General features: G+C 36.5%; 1 protein-coding gene across 2 annotated transcripts in view; it reads left to right on the top strand.

Annotated features, from left to right (window-relative positions):
• The window catches only part of HCN1 (hyperpolarization activated cyclic nucleotide gated potassium channel 1), a 190,738-nt gene that overhangs the window by 149,370 nt on the left and 20,118 nt on the right, over positions 1 to 21,250 (top strand). For both annotated transcript variants that reach the window (XM_074532372.1, XM_005495368.4), the window contains one exon: positions 19,797 to 20,037. In XM_074532372.1, coding sequence (XP_074388473.1) covers positions 19,797 to 20,037 — 241 coding nt within the window. The remainder of the gene's footprint in view (positions 1 to 19,796; positions 20,038 to 21,250) is intronic.

The raw sequence follows: 21,250 nt of genomic DNA, 5'->3' as shown, positions 1-21,250 counted from the left end.
TGCCAAATTCAATCAAGTTCCATATTTTAAATAGTCATAAAGAAACAAAGCCTTGCCAAGTCACAGTTCATCCACACCTCTGTTGTGAAAGTCTCATAGTAGCCTCCCTCCTACAAACTGCCAAGTGGTAATGGTGAGTGCTGCCCAAAATTGCTGGTCTTTGCTAGATGCTTAAAGTCAAAATCAGGCCAACCATGGTTGTTCTAACAATTTAATAACCCATGACTAAGTTCCAGATCCTTGACCTACTTAATTCCCTCACACAGGTGTAGACTGAGGCCTTCCTTTATATTTTGAATTAGTGTTTTGGAGTGCAGATAGAGGGCCTTGGCTTCTGCAGGGAGGCCTGTTTACACTGTGCCCCCCCTCAGTAGCTTTCGAAATGCCAAGAGGAGAATGTACTGCAGGAATCTGCCTTGTGGGACAGGAGAAGTGTGGGAACCATCACTAGACTACAGTGAGAGTAAAAACATGAATCTTGGCCAGTATGGAGCTTGTGTTTTGTTAAGAGAACAGAAGTATGTACAGACACTGACAGCAGAAACAGTTTCATCTGTTTCTAGTTCTAAGAAAAGCATTTATCCAAAAGTAAAGCCTGATACCCTTCCATTGTAAAATACTATTTTACTATCAGCAATTTGCAATTGTGGCACCCTAATTACTTGTGTTTTCAGCTTTTCCTGCCTCCCTTTTTGTTTCCTTCCTTCCACTCTCCCTCCCCTAGCCCTGTCCCCTTCCCCTCCTTTTTTTCTAACAGCTTAGAAGCAGAAAGGCAAATTTGGTCAACCATAAAAAACAAAAAGCACTTCTGGTGAGAAATCAAGCATGTAAAATTTCAAAAATTAATGAGCCCCTAAAAACATGAAAGAATAATAGAATTTCATGGAAGGAGTGGCTTCTGATTTTGCTATGGTTATGCTGTACTTAGCTGGTCTTCTTTGTCCTCTCTATTATATAACAAAAAAATCAGGTACAATCAGGTTGCACATTGCCCTACTGACAACACAGTGGAGTTCCAGAGAAAGGTCAAAAAAAAGAAAGAGAAAAAATAGTAACTGGCCACTGGCAGTGCCAGAACAGGTTTCTCAATGAATCTGTCCAAATTTTCAATGCAGCTTATCGACTGTGGCTTGAAAACATCACTTAGGTATTTTGCTTAGTTAATAGTTTCAAATTCTGTTTTAGCTACCACTTCAGTACGTGCAGCTTAGTAGTGCAGGTGGTGTCTTTTTGATGCAAATAATGGATAATAAATTGGAGGCTTTTAAAGGTAGAACACAGTTGTTCATATATTGGATGGGCTTTACCATGTTACATGCCATTAGCTGCACAAGGCCATAATAGGTAATAGCAAAAATACCCTGGCTGTATCATTGAAAACTAAATATTTAGTGCATTTCTTAAGTTTGTAATTAATCCTACATTTGACTGTACTTTGAATTGAGAGTAAACATTCAGAGTCTCCATAGGACCTACTTAGCTTGATGAAAGTAGCTTCTGATGAAGATATTAATCTGAAACCATTAGTTCCTCACTTGGAGTAAGCAGAACAAAAGAAACTATACTAACTGCTGAGTAATTATAGCATCGTGAAATGTTATGAAAAAATTGCAGGGTTTTCACTAATTCTTGTTCTCAGCCATTCAAACCTATTGTAAGGGCTGAAATTTTCCACAGCTATGCTTTCTTTAAGAGTGATGACCTTCTTTTTGGTCCATGTTTTAAAATTTTGGGGTTTTTTTTAGCAAGAAAGTAATTATGCATGATATAAATATGATCATTCAACCATTAAAAATGGTTGAATGATCATATTGGTATAATGGTATATTAAAAATAGCTAAAGTACATAGAATTAGCTGCAAAAATCTAGTGTAAAAATAATTCTTACATGATCAATGCTAGTAATAAAGCTGTATGTGCTTATAGAATCATACAATCATCGAATAATATAATCATAGAGTATGCTGAGTTGGAAGGGACTCATCAGGGTCATGGAATCCAACCCCTGGCCCTGCACAGCACCATCCCCAGGAGTCACACCCTATGCCTGAGAGTGTCCAAACACTTCTTGAGCTCTGTCAGGCTGGTGCTGTGACCACTGCCCTGGGGAGCTGTTCCAGTGCCCAAACACCCTCTGGGTAAAAAATCTTTTTTAATAGCCAATCTTTTTCTAACCCTCCCCTGGCGCAACTTCAGGCCATTCCCTTGGATCCTGTCACTGGGCACACAGAGCAGAGATCAGGGCCTGCCCCTTCTATTCCCTTCTCAAGGAGGTTGTAACTGCAGTGGGGTCTCCCCTCAGTCTCCCCCAGGCTGAACAGACCAGGTGACTTCAGCTGCTTCTGTTCAGCTTCCCCTCAAGGCCCTTCACCATCCTTGTTACCCTCCTCTAATAGTTCAATGTCATTTTATACTCTGGCACCCAAAACAGCACACAGGACTCAAGGTGAGCAGGACAATCATCTGCCTTGATAGCAGAGGTTAAGACTTTGTAAAAGAGGATGAATGTTCATTTTAATGAGCTTGTGAACAATATGCATGGAGCAATATGCATGATGGATTGGATGATTAAAATAATGAAAATCTGAGAAAAGATTTGATGCATGTGTGTGAGTGCCTAGCTTGGTTGGATAATAGAAATAGAGTCATGCTTACTGTGGGCAATTAACAAGGCTTCATTAAAAAAAAGGGAAAAGGAATCCTGAACCTTTTTAAACTGTACAAGGCTCTGTGTAAGTACTTCAAAGCTGAGTAAAGCAACTGGTTCCTGACCTGTATCCTTCAAGGATAATCTAGTATTATCAAAGAGATTGCATTCAATGGCTGGGAACTAAGACTACATTTATGAAACTGAAATGCTCTATATTCTCCCCTGTTTAGTTAATGGCACAATTTGGGTGTATTAGTCCACCAGTAATGTAATTAATTGGATACTCTCAGGTCTGCACACTCAAACTGAATTAACCATAAATTGCAATATGCCATGTGCATATCTGCTTGTAAGGATACATGCTCTCTGACAAAAGTAAACTATAAAGGTTTCTTTTTGTTAAATTCAGAAATTTCACTTGAACTGAAAGCATATCCCCATTTCCATGGACAGATTTATCTGATAATAAGCATTTACTCTTCTCAAGAACAGGATAATCAAGAGACTCCTGGAAGTTACAATTTTGGTAGAGATGACAGATTTTAAATTTCTTCTTCGATGCCATGCAGTGTTGGATTCATCCAACCTATCTGTCACTCCATACAAGTTCTGCAACAAGTCTAAGATAATAATCAGGCTCTCTCTGCACACACCACCCACACACACATGCTCTCACAGTAAAGAAAACATAGCTGACTAGCTTAGAAAAAAGACTGCATTTTCTAACAGCAATTGACATGTGAAATAAATTCTGTCTTTAATAGCAATTGCAGTTAACTGTCTCTCTCCCTCATTTCTTGAGTCAGTAAGTAGAAACAATTAGCTTATTGTCCTTATATAAATATCATCTCTAGCTCTTCAGCAGGCTGAGTTATCAAACTTCACATTTTTTAAACTTGTAATTCTTACCTTCTACAAGGTTTGAATATCCTTTGGCCTCAGGAGATCTTAATCCCAAAGTGTTCTTTGTAATTGTCATTACATGAAATGGAGACCCTACAGACAAGAAGCTAAAAAACCCAAATGCTCCTAAGAGAAATATATTCCAGAAGAACACCTGAGTTATAAAAGTTGAAATACATATACACTGCTAGTTCCATCTTGTAACTGAGTATAAGTCAAAGTGACTCAGCTCTGGCCTTTGTTTAAGCCATCAGTCTTGCCAGCAGTGGCAGTGGGTGCATGCCCATGAAAGAACAAGAACAGGGAAAGTGTGGTGTGTCCCTTAGTGACTCTCCTAGACTCTCTGTATTTTCAGGTAGAGGGTTTCAGTATTTTCAGGTTCAGTACTGGGTAATCCTTAGTACACATCTCTTCCAATTACTTATTTGCATTCTTTATTCTAAGTACTCTCTGCAGTGACACCATCCTTTGTCAAAGAGCACAGACCTGACCCCTCCTGCATAAGAAACCACCACCTTCTTTTGGAATTGAAAATGGCTCCAAATTTTTTTTTTTGTTTAGATGGCCATTAATTCTTGTAGCGAAAATGATATAATACAGTCAATTTTTACCGACTCTTTGCATGCCAGTTATGATTTTATAGTTTTGGGATAACATCCTTAAACTGTATTTTTTAAATGTAAATTCTTTCTTGCATGGGAGCTAGATCATTCTTCTTGCCATTTTCATTATTCTTCCCTGGGTCTACTGTCTTTTAGAGGTGAAAGCATCTGTTCTGCAGCAAGAATACTGATGCTATAATAATGCAAGTAATTCCTAGCATTTATTTGCTTTTTAATCACTGCCAAACATTGAGTTTACTTTTTCTTTTAAATTGTAATGGTAAAAACTAACTCTAAGTGGTAACAAATACATTATTTCATGCATTTATTTAGGTGTATCACTTAATATTGCTCCCCACCAGTAACTTCCAACCAGACCATAACAAGCTTCTTGTAGTTTCTTTTTAACAAGCTGCTCTACCTTTACATGGTGCTCTTTCTGGAACTGAGCAGACCTTTGTGAAGTCCTTGACCTTTGTTGTTCCTGTGGGGATAGTGAATATAGGTACATTGTGGTACCTATGACAGCCTAATGAATCAGGTGTAGGGTTCCGAGAAACCTCTTAGTGCTGCATTAGGAGTGGCATTTTGTGACAGTTCTTGTAAGAAATGTACTCTCACAAGAAAGTGAAGAAAAGCTTCCATTACTGGATTTATAATTTATATTGTATCTGAGTGAAAATTGGACCCAAACCAAATGGCTTGGTACTTGTAAACAAATTAGGTATTTTTGAAGAGAAATATTTTGTGTGTTTAAAGTCAGTTTTAAAATTAGCAATTTGGTAACCTTTCTTAATTTTTCTTTCTTAATTGCTGTCCTTCTCCTTTTCCCTATTAAAATTCATCTCTTTTTAAATATCTTTCTTTTTATTTAGTAATTATCTTTAGAAATCACTAAGCAATGTATTCTTATTTAGACTATACTATAGTCCTGTGCACAAAAGATGAAGCATCTCCATAGCAATAATATAAGGCCAAAATGGGCTGTGATTGAACCTTCAAATGTTAAAATAATGGTAGCTTTTTTTTAAATTAAAACAAAAAAAAGTATCATAGAAATGTTTGAATTTGGAGATTTTGATTCCATTACAACTTATGTCCATAAATTTATCTCATAAAAACAGGTAACTAGTTCACTGCAATCCAGTGCATTTTTCTGCATTTTAAAATGTAATGAGCCTTTGTACGAAGCTTAAAGAGAGGAACTAAAAAAATGTGTCCTTATTACAGAGGTAGTCACATTGGAAGTCACTTAAATATCTCCTTATCTTTAATTAGTGAATTAAAGGGGGGCGGTGTTTGTTTGTTTGTTTGTCTTTCTCAGAGGTACAGATAAAGTATGACTGTAGTCCATATTCTGGAGTACTGAATCATGAGTGAATTATGCAGCATGTCAGTCTTGCAGAATACATGCTGATATACCACAGCATGATTTATTTGGCTAATGCTGAAAAAGAAAATTGGTGGTTTTCAAATATGTGTGTAAATTATGTCTAAATTGCAGTCCAAGTATACAAGGCTGAAAGAAAAGTTCTTAGAAGGAACTATACTGAAGTTTTTAAAACTGGAAATTGTAGCAAATGGCCATTTTAATGCGGAAATAGGCAGACAATCACCAGGTGGTGATTGGAATATTGTGTTTTAAGATGATTTTCCTCCGCAGGTGTGACATGGTAACAAACTGTGTGCACACTCAAAGCTGTTTTCCAGAGACCTTAGACAATGTGGTTTGATTTGTTGAGCTCTGGGGAGTGTTTGCCCTTTGATGTATGCACATTCACGGTGTACATGCTGCAGTGAAATTGTCAGCCACTTCCACTGCTGTTCCCCATGTTCAGGAAACTTTGATCATGGTCCTATTGGTGTTTGACATGCTTTATTAGCAAATCCATCCTGAGCTGAGACATGCTTTGACAAGTCCCAGATCTAATTGCTTCCGATAGCACAGATAATAATACACCAGTACTTCTCAGTAGTTATGATTTTGAATAGTCATGTTACTGCACCTACAAGACTACTTTGTTGTAATTGTTTAATAAATATTTCAGGCATGACAGTTCTTTCATGAGTTCTGCAAATATACTAATCCAAATAAAGGCCTGATTCTTAGTGCGGCAGTTGTCTTTCATATAAAGCGAGGCAAGCTGTTTCATAAAAGTTCCAAACTATTTAGATGCAAACTGGATGCTGTGAGAGAGGTAGAATCCTGTTACAGAAAAGTAAATCCAGTCTGTGTGTGCTCCTGTGCTGTTCAGGCATCCAAAGAGCAGAATCAGAAAGGTTTTTGTGGGCACCAGGTCCAGTGCAGTGAGAGAATAGCAGTTGTCCTGCTGAGACTAAATTCACCCACTGCCTTGTTCTGCCCAAGACCGTGCTTCCAAGTGTCTGTCATGTCTCAGTTTTTAACAGACCAAAGAATTGCTCAGCTGCTTGATACCAAGGTGGTGCTTGGGGCAGTGGATGCAAAGAGTCAAGCACTTTTTTATTAAATCTTGTAGTTTCTGGTGAAAGCCAAGAGACATTGCCATGAATTGGTACCACAACATGTTCATTTCTATCAGATCTGAATAGGCTATTGCAATTAGAGATAGCATTGATGATTTTTAGGTGGTTCAAAATAGTAATAGTAACATACTTCAGATAACTCCTGAGTTAGGTCTTCTTTTGTAAATATATTCTTTTAATGCTAAGCTTGCTTTGGCTTGACAGGTGTCCTTTTTGGTAGGACGTGAAAAAATTCTGGTTTATTTAGCTAAAACCAAATGATCATTGTCCCTAATCCCTGAATTGTGACTACTAATTCATTACAGTAAAACAGCAGAATTTAAAATATGTTCCTCTGAACTCTTTAGAGAATAACTGAAGATAAATGAAAAATAAGTAAATTAAAATTCTTGATGCAGAGCTGGAAAATATATTGTTTCTCTTAATTCAAGATTAGGACCTGGCACCCTGGTACTCCAAGGTTCTCCATTTCTTCTTCATTGACTTCTGCAAAACAAAGTCACGGCGTTCCATAATGAAAGCATGGGAAGGTGAAAGGGGAAAGCAGAGGGCAGGATGCAGCCAGGACTCCAGTAGAAAACATATTTCAAACAAGACAGAAATGCACAGTACAGACATGCCCACATCCGTCCCTTTCCTGTAAATTTCATTAATGGCGGTGGTTGAAAGTGAACATCTTTTCCTTGAGTTTTCATTGTGGAATTTAAATTCAGAAAGCAGGCTAAAGGATTTTGAAGCAAATTTGTTTGGAACCAGAAAAAATGCTGTGAGGGGCATTAAATACCAAAGGTTCAGTGTTGAGGGGCACACTTTTAATGTGCCGCTGTCCATGAAAGTCATCACAAAGATCAGAGTTGTGACTCACCTCCAGCAAGAGGAAATAACTATGCCATGAACTGTTTGATGCAGAAGCAAATGCATGTGCCTATTTTTATGCACTCAGTTGCACATTATGGTAGTAACAGCATACAGAAGGGTACACAGCACTTCCCATGCATAAATCTGTAGTTGCCTTTTAAAAGCATGTGATCTCAAAGGCAAAGACAAGGAGAGCAAAAAACAACAGAGCACCAGATCTGTTTTGAAGGTACATTTATGAGTGTAATTTCCTGTTGATGCACCAATGATTTAGGAAGGTTAACCTAGTTAAAGCTGTGGGAGATAATCCAAGTTAAATTTTGCACCTCAAGGCAATCCTAAATCCTTGTTTTACTTCCATCCTAGTGCTACTTGAGCAAAAAAAATTGTACATTACTTTGAAACCTGCACAAAACTCTGCCTAATCTATACTTTTGTATTGTAACTGTTCTCTAGAAGATGCAATAAGCAAAGGCTTAAAATCTTTTCTCCAGAAATTTTACTGCAGTAAAAGTTGAAACACTGAATTGTTTTTGGTACATGATGAAAATCTGGAGTCTCGTTTACAGCTCCAGAATAATCTTTTGAAAATCTAATTTCTTTTGATGGATAATTTCTATGTAAGGGATTAAATAGAAATGAAAATTGAATTAAAATTTTTTAAATTATTATAAGTAGACATAATTAAATATAGCATAAGTATGGATGCACAAGGTGTTGAATTACACTTCTTTCATTTAAAGATAGTGTCTAACGCTGAAAGAACTTAATATATGATACTTGTAGTGATTAATGAGAATCTCAGAGATGAGTGAAATTAAAAGCTGGAGCAAAATGTGGTGTCTGACACTGTGAGTACACGTACAGACTTCCTGGTAGCTCCTGGACTGAGTTCAAGGCAATATTTTTATCTGTCCCCACCGCCTCTTTCACAATACCTTTTCACAGTGCTGGCTCAGTAGTGGCACTGGATCCTAAGACAGCTTTGATAGTAGTAGGGCACTGACAGGCAAGGAATTCCTTGAAAAGGATTTTCATCTCCTAGCTTGTTCTGTGGAGTCTGTATTAATTTTCTTCTCAATAAATCAATTTTTTCTTTCCCTTACTTGTGAAAAGCAAAAAAAAAAAAAAAAATCCATGCTTGGTTGAAAGGATACAAATGAGGTACCCTAAAACATGAACAGTTGCAAATTTGTGAAGGGATCATTGCATGTTTGTGCACTCACTGAAGCAATGGGATGATTGCTACACTACTGAAATATTCTGTAGATAAAATAAACACCTGTGTGGTATCAATTTAAAGATAAGCCACATTCTTTGTAATTAGCAGTTTTCACTTCAGCCTGTATGGCTGTCACTAGATCACTGTGCAACTGAAAGTATTATTTTTGTAATGTCATTAATATCCCTTACATGTATTAAAAATGAAGTTTACTTCATAGTGAGAATTTTTTCTTTTACTAAGTTGAAAATCAGGAAGCAACAATGTATTTGTGTCTATTAAAAAAGTAAGAAAAGAACAGAATTATTGAGAAACATTTGAAAAATTTGCATTATGCTATGGGAGTTGTAAGAGAGTATTTGGGAAACGCAGGTAATACAGATATCCACAATCCCCAAAACAAAAATCCAGAAACTCAATGTACCAATCATTGCCACACATTGAATAAACACTTGTGTATTTATGAAAATGCAAGTTTTCACTAAGACTAGAAAGTCTTCCACCCTGCAGGGTTGGAAATGAAATAGTTCATGCTTTTTAACACCTGGCAGAAAACAGGTTCACTTCGTAGAGGAAGAGAAATGCTGTCAGTATTGTGTGTGGACAGCTTAATTTATATAACAGACCTTGAAGGGAATTAAGAGGCAAAGGCATCTGTAGAGGAGCAGAAATGGAGTGTATGTAGCTTGCTTTGTCATTCTCTAACACCAGATACGTTCTTCATAATATTGATACTTAGAGCAATGGGACAAACTTAGAATGTGAGAAAGAGGTTAATACCCTTCCTGAGCCATTATTTAAAGTTCATGGCTGGCCTATTTTTAGGCCACCATGTGAGAAGATGTTCGCTGAAAATAGATACAGATCATGTGTCCTTGCAGAATATAGAACATCAGGACATTTCATTTCCAAAGAACATAATTGGGACTTGGAGCAGAATCTTCTTTCCTCTCACCTCTTTGCTTGGTGATTATAACTTGGGTTATACAAGCACACACTCTTAGGTGAGTTGTATCAACCTCTAAATAAGATAACTAAATCTAATTTGAAATATAGTTTCTAATAGGACACATTATTTAGTTACACTTTGGTTTTTTTCATTTAATGTACAAGACATAGTGGTATGTCCAGTACACCTATCAATACATGTGTGCAAGAACATATATATGCATATGTGTATATATGTATATACATGTTTATACATATATATCTCTATATATATAGCTATACACACATATATACATGCATACATACATATACATACACACCTACATACATATACTCTGGCACATACATGCAAACACATGTCCAGGATATCTGTGTGAGAAGAATGCTGTGTTGAACTCTGTTGATACCTTTGCAAAGTGCTAAGTGCATATATTGCATTAGGTACTCTGATATGGTCTCTCTTCTTCTGCTGTTGCCATATATCTCAGCACTTATTTACTATGGCAACAGACTACATTTATAATGTATTACCTTAAAATGAATTGTTGTTACAATTGTTAGGGGTCCTCCTATGGTATAAAATCAATATAGATAAATTAATTAATAAAACTAGAGATTAAGATGTAGGCTAAAGATAATTTGAAGAACTTTCTGAAGAATAAATTATAGTAATATATTTCTCATGGAAAAAAACCTCAGCCTATCTTTAATTCACTAAGTGAGCAATTAAATTGTACATATAAGTTAATTAAATGCTACTAATAGTTAAATACATTTTAAACTTTGAACAAGCAGATGAACTGAAATTGTTTTGAAAGAGAATATTAAAATTACATAAAGAACTGCATAACATGGCTGCCTGGGTTCATGCAAGATGCTGATGGCAGATCCTGAGTGCCCTGCTGTCTTCCGACCCCTTTGTTTTTAATGTATGTCCAATCCTGTAGTGGAAGCACAAGCACAAGTATTTAAGGCCTCAGTGATGGCATTCAGAGAGCAAAACAGAGTAACAGCAGTAAATGTAGAGAGCAGAACAGAAGGCTCTAGGCATCTCCCCTGTTTTTTTTTTTAATTATTATTTACATAGCTGCTTCTTCTCCATTTTCTATAGAATAAGAGTTTTCAGAATGTAAAAATACTGAAGATGTCCTGGTGCATCCTTGATATGTCAAGTCTTGACTGTGATTTGGCTCCTTGTTGTAAAGTGACTCTGTTACTCAGATGCCATGCCATTTATTTAGTGTGTCTGCCTACACACTAAACACTGGATGTTTAAAGTCTGATGCATTATTTTTACTCTAGCTGTTATTACTAATACACATTGACTTGTCTACTCCTGCCAGATTTCCTTCTCTTTGCTCCACATGATCTGCTATTGAGGCTGCTTCTGCTGTCACCATTTGCCCTCCTCAAATTTTTTCCACTCTTTACAACTCCCTTGCAATTTATTCATCTCTTTTCCCTGCAGCTACCAATATTAGCCAAAGTGGTACTCTCAAGCAAATTCTGTCTTGAGGGCTGTCTGGCTGACACTCTACTAAATTATTCCCAGAAAATTCATCTCCATTTTTATGACCTGCTGATAACTTTTCTGGAGCCAGCGCTCTATGTCTCATCCTTACAAATGAGCATCATCCTCATGTTTCACTGTAAAGCAGGGCTCTAAAATCAGCACTTTCAGTATTTTTCTACTTCTGCATGCTTGAGCTCTGGTACAGTGGCCTGAATGTGGGTCATGGACTTCTTACACCTGTATTGCAGGTTGCTACTCACAACATAAGATCACTGAGCCTTTGCACCTGATACCACTCCAGCATCTTTGCCAGCAGTTTCCTTTAGAAGGCAAATTCAAATGGTATTACAATTAGCTTGCCCCAGTTCACATTGCAAAGCAGTGACGAAGGCCGAGTTCAGAATTAGAAAGGGATTGTGCATCCTCCTTATCTTTCTTTTTATATCCTTCTGTTATATATAGCTGTGTACCTCTCTAGCTGGCATTGTAAATATTCTAGCACATATACATGCAGGCATTCAGGGTCCTGTCACACACTTACCTAAGAAACCTAAATAATTCTCATTCATTATAAAATATCTTTTTCTCACTTTAAAATGTGGAATATACATGGTCTAACAATGTCTAAATTTTGTGTGCTAGGTAGAGTTAAGACTTTGATATTTCTTGCACATAATATAATGTAGGCCTTTATTGAGTAGCTACTAATCAAATTAGATGCAAACTGAAATGAACTTAAAAACACTAAACATAATTTCAGAGTGGATATTTCAAGTTCAGCTAACTGGGATTTATCCAGTATAAACAGTAAGACTTAATTTAAGCCACTTAATAAATTTATAGAGAGAGCCTTTGTGGCTCTTAATTCATTAGAAGAAGAGTAAGTGTTAACCTAGCAATTAACAAGAAAACAGTATTTCTCATCCAGAGCTGCTCAAGAGCTGTAAAATAACTCAGTGAAATAGTCACCACTGATTTTTAAATAACTGTTTTCCTGATTGTTGTTGCTACTGTGTCAACTAAACCATACACATAGGGTGTAGATAAAGAACCTTCTCTTGGGAACTGTGTTCTTGCTCAATTTTCGCCATCTGGGTTGCAGTACATGGAGGACAGAAGAAAGGAGGAGAGGACAAAGGCAGAGTTGGAATGGCAGAAGGAATTACTTGCCTGTTTCAGAGCACACATTAATAGATGCATTCACAGCATCCATTTCTGATCTTGAACAAACAAGAGCAAATCAGAAATAACACAAAAAAATTGTACCCAAACCATAGCTTTCCATTTCTTTTAAGGCATATTTATGTTTTCCCACCACCTAAATCCTTGCTTCAAACTTTGTTTTAGCCCCCAGTCACCCCTGATAGCTTTAAACACAGATTTCTTCCTCCCTGCTTTCATCCACAAGTTATTCTATGCATGGCATTCCTTTTCTCAAGTGAGAGAAACTCTTCAGGCTGTCCTGCATTCTAGCTGTGTGTTTTAAAGAATAAAGCACCCCAATCAATATATTTTACCAAATAATTTACACAAATGTAATTCAGGCTGCCTTTGTGAAACTCCACTGTGTCATCTTTTTCTTTCTCTCAAGCACAATTACTTTACCTTGCTATCAGGTGAATCAAGCACGGTCCTGAGAACAGCAGCATTCTTTCCAGCGCTATTCTAAAACAAACCCCCTTTTCTTGTGGTGATCAGGTAAAATCTTACTGACTTTGGTGGATACTGGAGGTAGTCTTCATTGAGCAAAGCTGTAAGTAGCAATTGAACTATATTTTTTTGGGGGCATGTAGTATCAAAAAGTAGTAGCTGCCACACAGATGACATAGAAGGTAAACCAAAGGATATTGATTGGTGATGGCAAGTGGAATTTTAATACAAAGGCATAGTAGTGTAAATGGTTTCCAGAATGATTAAATCAGTTCACCAGCTGGAGGAGGTGACTGGAGGCTCCAAAGGCATGGAGAAGCAGTGCTGCAGTAGAGACTAACCTGTGAGCAAGCAAACTGGACAGAATTTTGTGATTATTAGAAAAAATTTCTCCTCTTTCTTAATCACTAAAAGTGATGTTTAGGAAAACATGAAAGTTGCTTCATTCATTGTGAAGCAAACATGAAATCTACCTTGTGCCACTTTTCCATGCACTAACGCAAAGTATGGATAGTCATATGGATACCAACAGGATACCAACAGGTAGGAGTTTTCAACTTCATATCCCTTAGTATTAATTTTCTACTGCAGTATTATAATACGCGAGTTTAAATCTGTATTCACATTGGCTTAATGGGCAACTTCAATATTTAAAATTCCTGATAAACAAAGATTTCAGCCTTAATTAGCACCCCCCCCCAATATTACTTTTTAAATACTGTATAGGATTAACAAGTACAACATTCCAGTGTACACACATACAAATGGGAATGAAGATATTTAGTTACTCAGGGGCAAAAAACTGAAATAATGATTGTTAAATACTTTTGAAAATTGCAGTTTATTTATTCAGTTAATAAGGCAGAAAAGTCTCTACAGCAACTGCTCTTATGGTAAAGCACTAATTCCACATGACCTTCTTTAATAAACTGTGGGTGTTTTTTCCAAAAAGCATACACAGAGAAAATTTGTTCAGCAGAATAGTTTAAAGGGTAAAACCTTCAAGAAGTAGAGACTGGTCAAATGGACCAAACATTAAGTACTTATCTCAATTATCAGGACTTCTCAGGCTTTTGAAATTAGACTGGCTATCTCTCTTTTACAGGCTTCCTTAAAACATTGGCTGTGTTGCTGCTCCCATTTTAAAGCCTTTTGTCCTTTTTCCAGCTGGAAAACAAACTTAAGCAGCATTTAATATATCAGAACATTGAAGAAGATGAAAGCTGAATTCCTTTTAAAAACAGTTAGAAAATGGATAAGCAGTTGGATGAATGAAAGAGTGGGTAGTGTCTTTTTTCTTTCTTTTTCTTTTTTCTAATCTTCCAAATATAATGGACAATCCGAAGAGGAGCTTGACATGCACAGGACTGCTTTCTCTTAAGCTCCATTAAATCAATTAACAAGCTGGGAAAAAGATGGATATCTTTCGTCAGAGTGCCTTTATTGGAGGTTTGGTTGAACCACATTGCCTCAAAAGGATTATTCTGTCTGCATTTGAATTTAATGCAATAATAATACTGAAGCGTAAAAAATGCATATAAAGAGTTGAATAGAAAATTCTAATCAAGAAGGGAATGACAGAAAAGTATGCAGAAGGCCAACATTTAATCAACTAAGCCAAGAAAATATAAATGGTCAAATCTTTATCTCTCCTGATTGCAAATGCATAAAAAAGATTGCTTTCTATTCGAAGACAGCAATACCGTCTACCATATGCTCAGTTTAGGGCTGACTTGTCTTAATCAGAGTTGAAAAGAGCTAGACAGAAAAAAATAATCCTGCTTTAACTCAGTCCTGTCAGTCTTGGTAGAATCAGAATTTCATTCATTGTTTTTCTGCAATGCCTATGCATTCCTTCCTTCGTTGTGCCTGTTTATCTCACAGCTGGATGGCAAATTTTCTGCATTTGGATATGCTTTATCCAGGTAGATACTGGGACTCTTGGGAGCTGGAGGGCCTTGAAAATGAAATAGACAGGCTGGTCGCTGGCTTTCAAGGCAATTGAGATTCCATGGACTCTCTTTGCCTTAGAGATCAAAGGCTTTTTTCAGGTTTTGTGCTTTGTCTTTGGGTCAGATAGGTTGGTACCTCAGACCAGAGTATTCTTGGGCTTTAAAATATATAACCACAGGGGCTACACCGGCTTCTAAAACAGACACGAGGAATATCCAGTTTGTTTGACAAAATGACAAAATACCAAATCCTGAAGGAAAAAGAATAGTGTTTCTTGACACAATTCTAGACATACTGGTGAAGAGCTACCATGTTTAAAAGTAAAATTTAAGCAGAGTCTCAGTGTAATTGAAAAATGGAAAGTTGAGGCAATCCCATTCAAAGAGAAAAAAAAAATTCCGTAGTTGTTTTTACTTACATGAAAGGCCTCTGTACAAAATTTATTTTTAAGTCATACACTCTGTAGAGATGATAAAACAGAATGTGTCAAAGCAATTTGAACAACTTCAGGTGCACCAGAAATGAAGAATATTGCATCCTATTGCCACATGTAGATTTTCTGGCATTTAACAAGTTGTTAGATAATGATGTAGTCATTCCCTCAGTGGGATACTAATCCTAGTCCTCCTGACTGCCTGCTGTCATAAAACCTGTGAGAACTTAGTATCAGTGAGATGCCTCCTTTCTGCCAAACTCAACTATAATTGACGAATGGGTTAAAAAATTACAGGAAATCATGAACATATACACAATATAGCTCCTTAGAACTGGGTTTAAATATATCTAACCTGCTCAAACTAACCCAAATCCCTAAATATAATGCCTATGGTTCTCTCTTAGTGATGGGTGAGTAATTTTTCATTTGCAAGTTATTTCTAAGGGAAAAAATACTTTTCTCAGTAAAGTGATTTCTTCCTTTCAATGATGAGGAAATTAAGACTGATTTAATTTCACATCCTTTTAAAGCAAAATGTAAAGGAACACTTGGGAAAAAAAAGGTGCACTGTTACAGTTATGCACTAGATTTTTGCAATAGTATGTAGAAGTCCCATAATAAAGCTAAACTAAGCCATTTTTCCAAATGGCCTACACATAGAAATAACATAGTTTGTTGATGGAAGTAGTACCTTTTATTAGCTCAACTGGATTACTGAGAAAAAGTAAAGAACTTTTCAGGCATACAGATCTTTCAAGAACTTTTCCTTTTTTATGGCAACAGGATTTTCCAGTCAGTCTAACTACAATCCATCTAAAAATCTTCTGGAAAAGAGGTCCTAAAAACTTCTAGAGATGCCATCAGAGAACTGCAGTCACAGCTAGGACAGTCTTGTGACTGCTTCTATAACATCTTGAGATGCTTCAGAGAAGCCATCAAGAAATATCGAACCCACACAAAATGATAATATCTGATGCTTTAACATCAGTTTGGAAAAAAATCCAGAAAGGTCAAGATGAGTAATAAATCCAATATAGTTCAAAGGAGCAGAAGCCAGTGTAATTACCTAACCAATCTCTTATATAAAACAGACCATTGCATCTCTTAATTATTGTGTAAGAGACCAGCAATTGGAATAGATCAAGACTTGCTCTATCTAGGTCTGATTCATTCTTGCTCTTTAACCATTTCAGCTATATAACGCATTCCTAATCCCTTCTTCAAGCTTCATTTGGTATTGTCTTCCGTGATCCTTTTCTCAGGCTTCTTTTGGTATTTTCTTTAAGTAGAGGTGAGCCAAAATATCATTTAATGAAGATATAATATTGGGCACTAGTCTAGCTCCAAAGAATTAAAAGAAAAATAAGAGCAAAAGATTTTTCTCTATACAAAATGTCAACTCTTAATTTGTCAGTTTGTTCTTTTGGTACCTCTCTTTTAAAACTCAGAACTTTTTCTCCTAGTACCTTCTGAGTTACATAAAACACTTTCATAATCTTTACTGTTTCTTTCTCCCCAGGATGATATTTAAAGTAATACACAAGAACCTGAAATTGCAGAACTGCCTGTGATTAAGATTCGGGGAAATGTATTTTACTGCTCCGAATGATCTCATATTTAAATAAAAGAACACTTTAAAGAAAAACAAAGCACTTAAAAATGACACATTTCTTTCTCCCTCAGTAATTTTCCACCTTCTAACATCTTAAATAAGGGAAGTTTGTACTTTAGTGCAAACTTTCACAGAAAACTAATCAACAAAATGAATGCATTACTAGGAATAACAGCTGAAATTACCTCAGCAGGGTGGTTTTGTAGCTATGTTGGTACCTTCATTAGGCAACTCAGGCTGAGCAGGATAATGTGTGTGCATACATGGGTATATCCAGATACAGGTTACATAATGTGACAGAAAAGTGGGCAGAAGATTGAGCCATAAGAGGACATGAGATTCCATGGGTGAAAATCCTCTTTCAAAGGTATGTTTTGTTGGGATTCCCAAGATGTGATGAATTCCCTTCTGGGTGGGTAGGACTGGGTCTCTACAGAGGATTCATCCAGATCTGAATTCTCCCCTCTCTATACTAAAGATACGTTAGGGATAACTTTTTTTTTCCAATTTCCCTTTTGTTTACTTCATCTGCCCTACTTTTCAGCTTTCACTCCAGACACCTATTCTCCAGGTTTTGTGTTCCTGTGTTCTCACTTTTTTGCAATTTCCATTTCTCAACCTGTTTTTAAAGTCAAGATTCCTGCCTTCTTTTTTTTTCTGTTTATTTTTTTCTAGGTCTTACTGTTCCTTCTTTGTGTTTCTTCCCATTCTCTCTTTCATAGTACTATTCCACCTAAGTCTATTTTACTCTTTCTTCCTAATCTTGACTGGAGCTGAACTTTCTACTCTCCCAGCCTTTTCTGTGCTTCCCCACCAGCTTCTATATAATTTCCAGTCAATTTTTGCTTTCTTTAGTAATTTCCTTTCTCTGCCTCCTGGGCATGCAAGACAAGCTATTCACTTTCAGAAGCAGCAAACAAGCAGCAAGCCTACTGAAAAGTCCCTGAGCAAGACAAGACAAGTAATAGCTGTTGCCAGCATCAGTGGAGACGGCAGCAAGGCAGTCTCACGGGGAGCAGGGGATGTAGTCTGGGGCTCCTCATGGGATGCCACCACACTGCTGGCAGTTGGAGAAGCAAATAACTTTCCTTTGGGAGGGGGGTGATGGCTGGAGCATTACTAATAAATGTAGAGTTTAAACAAGAAGGAAAATAAGCTTATCCTCATGCCTTAGAAAGGCAGACAGTTGGAATCTCATTATGATACTTATTGCCTCATAAAAAATATACTTAGAGGGTATCTTGGCATTGCCCTTCTTGACCTACTGACTCAGCAGTATTCACAGATTTGAATGTGGCAGTCCACATGATGCTACTTGCAATAATTTTTGGATTCAGGCAAACACAAGACGTCCTGCATCAAATTTACCATGCTTTTTTTACATGGGAAACTAGTTTGTAGGGTGCTCACTAGTTTGTAGTAAGACATTTTGTTCAAATTTACTTTTCTAAGTCCCACTGGATTTATTTGGAAAGGATGTTGATTGCTCAGGGAAAGGTGGTTGTTTCTTCACTCTTCTCACTCTTAATGCACTTGCCTGTTAGTTGCTTCAGTAACAAATGTCTTCCCTTCAGAGGGGAATTCCTACATCTTTCCCAGATGCAAGGGAACTGATTTGAAGAACCCACTATGGTTTTGTTGCTTATGGTGTGAAATTACTTGAACTTCCCCAACACATCTACAAGCAGGTTATTATATTGTGGGACAGGGAGAGGAAAAGAATTTGTGTGATCCCTGGATAATTATATCTGAGCTTCATGCTCAGGGTTGTTCTGCATGGCATATATGGGATATATGAGACAGCAGATGCATGGGATGTTGAAAGAGCCACTTCCAGCAGGAATGCAGTCATGGGAGTGAGAGCACTAGTAGGTGGACTGCGTCCTTTACATCATTCTTGAAGTATTTAAGAAATTCTAGGCAATAAAGGCATATTTAGTTTTGCAAGCAGTTAAGTGACTGCTGGCTGTATTTTTCTTTTATTTGCTCTGTCTGCATTTATATACAGATGATTATATTTGCTCTTCCTGTCATGTTAGGTTTGCTACCTCAGTAGATGTTGCCTGCCTGAGCCATTCTCAGTGTGCAATACTGATTAGTCTCAGATTTTCAATACAATGTTAAATCTGTAATGGCAACTGACCATGTTCATTTCCCAAGACAATGTAAGGTCTGCAAGAATGAGCTTGAAAATATTTCATAAATTATTCCTATGGTTTTGTTTTCTTTTTATTTATTTAAAGCAAGTATGACATTATCAGCTTTTTTTGGTACTAATCTTTTCATGCAGATGAGCTTACAGTGTGCTCTGTAAATATAAATGCAGTTTCTTCTTGGAAGGAGAAATCCTTAAGGCCCTAGGAGAATAGTAGTGCTTTCTGCATTTAGGGGCCTACTTTATACACATCTTTTTAACAGGCAGAAATGTATGCTTCTGTGTTTACAAAATTAATTAGAAACTGCAGGAAATTTTCCTGTTGATTTCAACTATCTAATGTACTATATATTTATATTACCACTAGATATGTTCAAAACAGAAAGATGGTGTAATTTTTGGAAACATAGGGTTTGCATAATTTCATCACTTAATACAGTTATTGCAGCAGCCAATCTGGTTGTCAAGCAGTGTCATTCCTATGTAATTTTTACCTTTCTTTCACATTGTCCTCTTAAACTCCAATGGGAATAATAAATAACATGTGAAAAGTCACCAAAGGAAGACAACTTTTAACCTTAGAAATACAAGTCAGACTGCACTTTTGTTTCAATCACTTCTCTAGAAACACAAGAAAATACGTTATAAAGTGAGCACAGAGACCCAGAAAAGTCCAATATGAGCATAAAGAAATTCTTTATTAAGAAAGCAGAATGTCTTTTTTTCAAAGCCCATCATATTGAACACATTTACTGACCATTATTATCATGATGTTTCCTTCCCATTTAGGAGATTGTCAACTTCAACTGTCGGAAGCTGGTGGCTACAATGCCTCTTTTTGCTAATGCAGACCCAAATTTTGTGACTGCCATGCTAAGCAAACTGAGATTTGAGGTGTTCCAGCCTGGAGATTATATTATCCGAGAAGGGGCTGTGGGTAAGAAGATGTATTTCATTCAACACGGTGTTGCTGGTGTCATCACCAAATCCAACAAGGAGCTGAAGCTGACAGATGGCTCTTACTTTGGAGGTGAGTAGGAAAAAATGAATGATAACACTGGATATACTAATACACTAAACCAAAACACATACAGATAAACAAAATACATACAGATAACAGATTAAAAGAGACTTTTGAATAAGTTAACTAAGAGTCAGTTGCCTAGACAATTCAAACCGCAGTGAAGTGTGCAAAATATTTCTGAACAAAACATTCAGAGTCTGCTTACTGTTGTGAGGACAGCTGTTACAAATGCAAAATGACCTTCCAGAATTTTGAAGTTATTTTGAATTAAAATCGCTGTTATTTAACAGAATATATTTAAATAAAAATATACTAATTTGCATAGCTATTTTATAGCTTTTCACAGGTAAAACTGATAAGATTAATCTTTAAAAATAATAGAATGTTTGAATCATAAATCTAATGGCAAAAATTGTAGTAAGAATTGAAAAATTAACAATGAATAGAAGAGCATTCTTTACATGGGATATTTTGTAATTAATTCATATTTTAATATGTTATTTGTGCTTTTTCAATGAATTTTAGCACACATCAGTGTTTATCCTGACAATATATACTAAGAGAAACTGGACTTCCTATTTGACTAGGTAGCACTCTAACAGATGTATATTGTTATTAAATAATATAAAAAATTAAATCAGGCATTACTTTTAATCCTAATTAAACTACTCTGGTAATCCTAATGAAAAATAGTTATTTGCTTAGATGAAGGCATCTGAATATGTATATCTTGATGAATGCAATTGCTTTTCCTACATATAATAATTGACAATACAAAATAGTTGTTCCCTGTGACTGTAAATTATCTTTATGCAATGGAATAGGTGTCTGCTTTCACAAGCAGGCTGGTTTTCAGAAGCTGCTTGAATATTTGTGTGTGTACCACTGCTGCTCATGAAAATTACAGTTAGCTTGTCAGTGTATTAATTTGCTGCTGAATTCCATTAATGATACCATAACTGCCCTTTCAGAAAATGCTCAATTGACAGCCTAATCAGTGCCATTTAGTTAGTAAAGAGAAGGGGGAAGCTAAGAAAAGTGAATTGGGCTCAGCATTTCAATTGGGCTATAGAGTTACTTAACTAATCCCATTTTAGAATAATACGCTAAAGCAACTCCTACTGATCTGGCCAGAAGACCTTGTCACTTCGAAGTAGCCTCTGCAAGGTGATTTGTATCACCAGTATTTGTAGAAGCACTTTGGTAAAGAGGTCTTGTG

This window comes from Zonotrichia albicollis, chromosome Z (genome assembly GCF_047830755.1).
Source record: "Zonotrichia albicollis isolate bZonAlb1 chromosome Z, bZonAlb1.hap1, whole genome shotgun sequence".
Taxonomy (NCBI): domain Eukaryota; kingdom Metazoa; phylum Chordata; class Aves; order Passeriformes; family Passerellidae; genus Zonotrichia; species Zonotrichia albicollis.
This window is presented reverse-complemented; position numbering and strand designations above follow the sequence as displayed.